Source organism: Asparagus officinalis, unplaced genomic scaffold, assembly GCF_001876935.1.
Source record: "Asparagus officinalis unplaced genomic scaffold, Aspof.V1 AsparagusV1_Un661, whole genome shotgun sequence".
NCBI classification, from domain to species: domain Eukaryota; kingdom Viridiplantae; phylum Streptophyta; class Magnoliopsida; order Asparagales; family Asparagaceae; genus Asparagus; species Asparagus officinalis.
In genome coordinates, this window is record NW_017972922.1 from 83,575 (window position 1) to 91,037 (window position 7,463).

The window sequence follows — 7,463 nt, forward strand, 5'->3', positions numbered from 1 at the left end:
ATGAAAGTTGGGTGTTTTCTCCTTTTTCCTCCTATGAAAGTTAGGGGCTGGTTTGGCTTTTACAGTTTTACTGAACAAATATAGGGGCTGAATTATAAATTATTTTTAATGCTTGTATTTGTTTATATAGGTAATTTTATTAGTTCTAAATTGTTGATTAAAGTAATAATAGTTTTCTTCCTATTTCTTATATGCATGTATTTTCTTGTTAATAATTGTAGACAATTAGATGGAGACTCCAAGTTCACAAAGCGAGCTAGAGGATGATAATGCTCCTCTTTGGAGATATGTCACAAAACTTGGAAAAGCCACGGGAGGCGGTGGAAATTGGGAATGACAATGCAATTATTGTCTTGAAATTTTTAAAAGTTCTCATTCAAGAGTAAAAGCACATCTCTTAAGACATCAATTATTTGGAATCAAGTGTTGTACAAATGTGAAGAATGAAAATATTATTGAGATGAAGAAAGTGTTGGAGCTAGCGGAGCTTAGATTGAAGGCAAAGAAGGGCAAGAGTGTTTCATTACCTACATCAACTACCACAAAAGAAGTTTCTAAGAAGAGAAGAAGTGAGGGGAACACCATAGAACAATCCTTTAATCGTGGAGCCCGAGATCACCTACATGGTCTCATTGCCCGAATGTTTTACACGGGGGGTTTATCATTCAATTTGGTAAGAAATCCATACTTCATCGAAGCTTTTAAATATGCCACAAGCAATTCGCTTGGAGGTTATATCCCTCCCGGATACAATCTTCTAAGAACAAGCCTCTTACAAAAAGATAGGGCACATATCGAGAAGTTATTAGAGCCCATAAAATTAACATGGAAAGCAAAGAGTGTTTCTATTGTTAGTGATGGGTGGTCCGACTCACAAAGAAGGCCTCTCATTAATGTGATGGCGGTGACCGAAGATGGAACGATGTTCTTGAATGCCGTCAATGCGGAGGGGAGAACTAAGAATATGGATTATATAGCCGATATTCTCTTGAAAGCCATTGAAGAGGTTGGTCCTCATAATGTTGTACAAGTCATAACCGATAATGCACCGATTTGCAAATCCGCGGGAGGTATTGTGCAAGGAAGACATCCTCATATTTTTTGGACTCCATGTGTTGTCCACACACTCAACCTTGCCTTAAAAAATATTTGTGCGGCGAAGAATACCGAAAGAAATGAGGTAGTGTATGAGGAATGTTGTTGGATCACCGAAGTTAGCGATGATGTTGTTGTTATAAGAAACTTCATAATGAATCATTCCATGAGATTGGCAATGTTCAATGAATATGTGAATTTAAAATTGCTTACTATAGCCGAAACTCGTTTTGCTTCGGTTGTTATCATGTTGCGACGATTCAAGAAGATCAAACGTGGCCTTATGGACATGGTCATTAGTGAGAGTTGGAGTCTTTATCGAGATGATAATGTTGGGAGGGCTCAATTTGTTAAGGGCAAAATTTTGGATGATATTTGGTGGGATAAAATAGAATATGTTATCTCTTTTACCGAACCAATTTACAACATGGTTTGATCCGCCGACACCGACAAGTCAAATCTTCAATTAGTTTATGATATGTGGGATTCTATGATTGAAAAAATGAAGAATTGCATTTATAGAAAAGAAAGCAAAAGAGATGATGAATATTCATCATTTTACAATGTGGTACATACTATCCTTGTTGATCGGTGGAATAAGAGCAATACACCATTACATTGCCTAGCTCATTCACTAAATCCAAAGTGAGCATTTTTTCCCTCAAATAAACTTTTAATTTATATTGGTTAGTCTTTTAATAGTTGATATTATTTATGAATGTTTTTATATCTTGTAGATATTATAGTGCGACTTGGCTCATTGAAGCCCCGAATCGAGTTGCACCACACATGGATCCCGAGATCTCAAATGAAAGAGGTAAATGCTTGAAGAGTTATTTTCCTAACTCCGAGGAGCGGAGAATGGTTAATGTGGAATTTGCTTAATTTTCCGCCGCACAAGGTATATTTGCGGATCATGACTCTTTGGATGATAGGGGGAAAATGGATGCAAAGACTTGGTGGGTTATCTATGGAACATCTACACCAAAATTGCAAGAGTTAGCATTAAAGTTGATTGGGCATCCTTGTTCCTCTTCTTGTTGTGAGAGAAATTGGAGCACTTACAAATTTATTCATTCTCTTAAGAGGAATAAGATGGCTCCACAACGAGCGGAAGATTTGGTATATGTTCACACAAATCTTCGTCTTCTTTCTAGGAGATCCTCGGAATACTCTGAAGGGGAGACAAAGATGTGGGACATAGGAGGAGATGAATTTGAATCATTCAATGGTGCCGATATTTTAGAAGTTGCAAACCTTTCTCTTGACGAGCCGGAGCTTGAGACTGTTGTATTTAATGAGTATGAAAATGTTGAATGTTGATTGTCTTCTAACCGGTGCAAGGAATATAGTTTTAACTTTTGGAATATGCTAGTGAGTTGTAAGTTTTTGGGATATAAATCTAACTTTTGGAGGTATATTTGCAACTTTAAACAATATACTTGTAATATTTTGAGGGATGCTTGTAATATTTTGGGGTACAGTTCTAACTTATAACGATATGCTTGTAATTTTTAACTCTCGTTTTGCAAGGTAGACTTGTATTTTTGTATGCTCAAGATGAAAGTAATGAAAATTAAAATTTGGAATTATCTTCAAATTAGTTACATAACTTACATTTGTCATTTATTATACAAGCCAATGTTACATAATAATATAAGTATATAACATACAAATTGATCTATTTTTCTATATATTCCTCTTCTCTTTCTTGTCTTCTTTAACATTTTTGTCTTCAAAACTCCAAGAGATCATTGTCATCCCGCCGTCTTCATTCACACCTGCAACATGCACTTTCCTTTAGTTTCTTATTTATAATCTCCACTTTACATAACAAACAATAAAAATATAATAGGTATTTAATTCAATATTGATCTAAACTCTAAAGTGAATTATTTTATATATATACAGCCGTGTCCCCGTACCCTACTTTTTACAAATTTGTCGTGTCCCGTACCCGCACCCGTACCCGTACCTAGGCAACATTGCTACAAGAGGTGGGAATGAATACCATTATAAATATCATGAAACCTCTAATCCAAATGCTAAAACTCTTACGGAGCTGGGGGTAGTTGTAACTCCTCCTGTAGCTGCTAGGAAGCCGCAACAACCGGCTAAACAAAAAGAAAAGGAACCCCAACATAAAGAGGTTTAAGTTCCGAAGCAGTCTTGTTTCAATCGACCGATTGGACGAGATAAACCGGAAAGCTCGAATACCCCATACCGTTTCGACGTCATGGCTCAGTTAGCTAATATCCCAGCAAAGATCACGTTGTACGAATTACTGTGTCTTTCTAAAGATACCAGAGAGGCTTTACAAGAAGCCTTGGCTGACTCCGAAGTATTTCTCACTCAAATTAAGCCAACTCCTGAAGAACCAGAATCATCAATTCAACACTGCAACTTAGCAACCACAAAGTTTTCTTGCATTGCTTTCACGAAAGAAGATATGCAAGTCAGGAATTCAAAACATGACAGGCCTTTATATTTTACTGGATATATCGGTTCGAGCGTTGTCAACCGGATCCAAGTTGACCCGGGTTCCGCTGTCAGCATTATGCCGCTACGATTGATGTACCACCTCGGAATTCCCGCCAGCAAGCTAGCCTCCACGGGAACTGTCATCTACGGATTCAATACTAGTGGATCAAGACCGTTGGGAAAAATCCGAGTGAAGTGTCAACTCGGAGACTTGAAGTCTGAAGTCACCTGCTATGTAATCGATGCAGAGACTTCCTATAATTTACTGTTGGGTCGCCCATGGATCCACAGTAATCTTATAGTTCCCTCTACCCTCCATCAGTGTCTGAAATATGTCGACACTAATAATGAGGTCAAGACGGTGGTCGCGGATAAACAACCATTCAAGGGGTTAGAAAATTACTTTACTGACTCCCTTTTTTATGGTGCTGAATCCGATACTAAACCATCGGCCCATGGTACGGACAGCGGAGAGGAAGCTGATACCGAAGTTGGGCTCGATTATAGTGAATGTCTTGTGCTAAACGACATTGAACCTCTTGTAATCGATCTTGACGGTAATAATTCGTCGGATGAAAGTTGTCTTGTGCTAAACGACATTGAACCTCTTGTAATCGATCTTGACGGTAATAATTCGTCGGATGAAAGTTGTAACTGGCAGCTTGCCGATGAAATAATAAATGATGATTTAGAGTACTCACGTTATCTCGATGATGTAATACAAGAATTGTATGACGACCCTAGTCTACATATGCGACTTCGTTCGTCTTGTACGATAACGAAACATATCCAAAGTTCATCCGGAACGACTATGATCCTACCCGCAAAAACAGGGGGTGAAAAAGAAATAGTCTTTGGAAAAGGGGAATCATCCCCTACTCCAGATTTTTTTCTTGAATATTAATTCGGATGAAGAAGAACCCGGGCGACATTTCTCTCGGTACAGTTCACAAGCGAATGGTTACATGACGAGCCAAGGTTATGACCTCTCGCTTGGTGAAGGTCTTCATTTTGGTCAAGGTGTCAGGGTTCCACCCCGTCCCGCCTATGTACCAAAAGAAAAACCGGATAATTATTACAATCATAAAAAGGGTCTGGGTTATGCTTCGTCATCTGATGACGAATATGGCCAACAGATTATTAGCCAACTAATAAATAAGAGTGGACATTCATCCGATGCTTCAACCTGGGATTCTGACGTGAGCATTGGAGAAAGATTCAAAACCCTAATATCGAACATGGCGATAATTGATCATTCCACAACAGAAGGAGATGATCAGTTACCCACTTGGGAAGATCCTTGGATGCATTACATGAATATCCAATACGGCGATCGATTTGAGCAAAAGGAACCTCCTACTGAGGATAAAGTAATCCAAGTTAATATTGGTGACGAAAGCAATCCGAAACCTATATTTATTAGTGGTGATCTTCCGTCAGATGAAAAAGAAGAATTAGTCGCCCTCATTAGAGAGTATATCGACGTTTTCGCTTGGAATTACGAAGATATGCCAGGACTCGATCCAAATGTAGCAATGCACAGCCTTAACATTAAACCGGATGTCAAACCTATCAAACAACAACAAAGACGGTTTCGTTCGCAGATTATGGAGGCAATAGAAGCTGAAGTCAAGAAACTAATTGATTCGGGTTTTGTCAGAGAAGAACAACATCCTGAATGGTTAGCCAATATCGTTCCAGTTCTTAAAAAGAACGGAAAGATCAGAATCTGCATTGACTTTAGAGATCTAAATACAGCTTGTCCTAAAGATGATTTTTCTCTACCAATTACAGATGTTATTATTGACAACACATGCGGATTCGAGAGAATGTCGTTTATGGATGGATTTTCTGGGTACAATCAGATCAAAATGCACCCGGACGATGAAAAACATACAACATTCAGAACACCCCTTGGTGTCTTCTGTTACACTGTTATGCCTTTTGGTTTGAAGAACGCTGGTGCTACGTACCAACGAGCAATGACGAAGATCTTTCAAGAGCACCTTCGGAAGACCGTCGAGTGCTATGTTGATGACCTGATCGTTAAGAGTCGTGATAAAAACGACCACATTAAAGATCTGAAGACGATGTTCGAACTTATGAGGACTCATCAGTTAAAGATGAACCCAACTAAGTCCTTCCTTGGAATGTCCAGCGGTAAATTTCGTCGTCACCACAATAGGTATTCATATCAATCCTGATAAGGTTAAGGCGATACATGAATTACAACCCCCGAGGAGTCTTAAAGAACTCAGAGGGTTACAAGGTCGATTGGCATATATCCGTCGGTTTATATCAAATCTGTCTGGAAAATATCAACCGTTCTCTAAACTCGCGAAGAAAGGCGTGTCGTTCGTTTGGGATGAAGCATGCCAAAAGGCATTCGAAGATATTAAGAAATATCTGACGAATCCACCTATTCTCGTTGCACCAAAATTAGGCAGACCGTTTTTGATTTATGTCAAAGCGACGAGCCATTCGTTAAGTGCATTACTTGCACAAGATGACGATAACGGTCACGAACAAGCTGTATATTATCTGAGTCGCACACTGGTTGGAGCTGAATCTCGTTATCCAATGATCGAGAAAGAATGCCTCGCACTGGTGTTCGCAATCCAGAAAATGATTCGCAATCCAAAAAATGCGATATTATTTGGTTGGACAGACAATTTATATCATTTCCAACATAAACCCAATCCGGGTATTCATGACCCAACCGGCTTTCATGAATTGGCGTTTAGCCACGTGGGTTCTACTATTATCGCAATATAATTTGTACTTCAAGCAACAAAAATCAGTTAAGCGACAAGCTATTTGCGATCTTTTGGCGGAAAACCCTACGAAAGATGTAGTGGAGTTGTACGACGATCTGCCGGATGAAACTCACGAAGTTAATATCACCTCACATCAACGAGTGTGGCAATTATACTTCAATGGGGCTTCCCGAGCAACCAACGTGGCGAGCGCGCCCGGATGTTCTAAAATCTCCTCAGGAGTGGGGGTCGTTTTAGTTTCCCCGGAAAAGCATGTCTTACCTAGAGCATACTCGTTGACCGAACCATGCTCTAATAACGTAGCCGAATACAATGCATTGATAATTGGACTCAATTTTGCCAAAGAGCTGGGGTCGAATACCTTAAAGTTTTTGGAGATTCTCAATTGGTAGTTAATCAGATTCGAGAAGAGTATGAAGTCAGAAATCGAGACCTGATTCTATACCACCAGATGGCCATCGAGATGGCAAGCTCGTTTGAAGAATTTTTCATCGAGTACGTTCCGCGTCTCCAAAATGCATACGCAGACGCATTGGCGGCATTGTCGGTATCTCTGGCTCAGCCTCCCGAGACAGAACAATTAATTACAATGAGAACTCACCAACTTATTGTTCCTATCTACGATTCGGTTGCCAAAGAAGCATATTCAACAAGATTTGAACCCGAAGTTCGAGATTGGCGTTTCCCTATTATTGATTATGTCCTACACGGTATCTTACTTGAAGACGTGAAAGAAAGTGATTCGATTAGGCGGAGAGCACCGAGATTTTACTACAACGCTGAATCACAAATGTTGTACCGACGGTCGTACGACGGTCTATTACTCCGTTGTCTATCCAATAAGGAAGCAGAACAAGCACTCAAAGAGGCGCATGATGGGACATGTGGTGCACATCAATCCGGTCCTAAACTCTGCGACCGTCTTAGGAGAATTAGATATTATTGGCCAACTATGGTAAAAGATGCAGTTGACTACGCCCGACGATGTCAAGTATGTCAATTACATGCAAATTATATGTACCAGCCTTCAGAGCATCTACACCCGTTAGCAACGTCATGGCCATTTGAGACCTGGGGAATGGATATTGTTGGCCCTATAAATCCCCCGTC

At 39.7% G+C, this 7,463-nt stretch overlaps 1 protein-coding gene across 1 annotated transcript; it reads left to right on the plus strand.

The window, feature by feature from the left end:
• Positions 1-460: 460 nt before the first annotated feature.
• On the plus strand, positions 461-1,531 carry LOC109828045. The gene has a single exon (XM_020395079.1). The coding sequence runs from the start codon at positions 461-463 to the stop codon at positions 1,529-1,531; it is 1,071 nt and encodes a 356-aa protein (XP_020250668.1).
• The last annotated feature ends 5,932 nt before the right edge of the window (positions 1,532-7,463 follow it).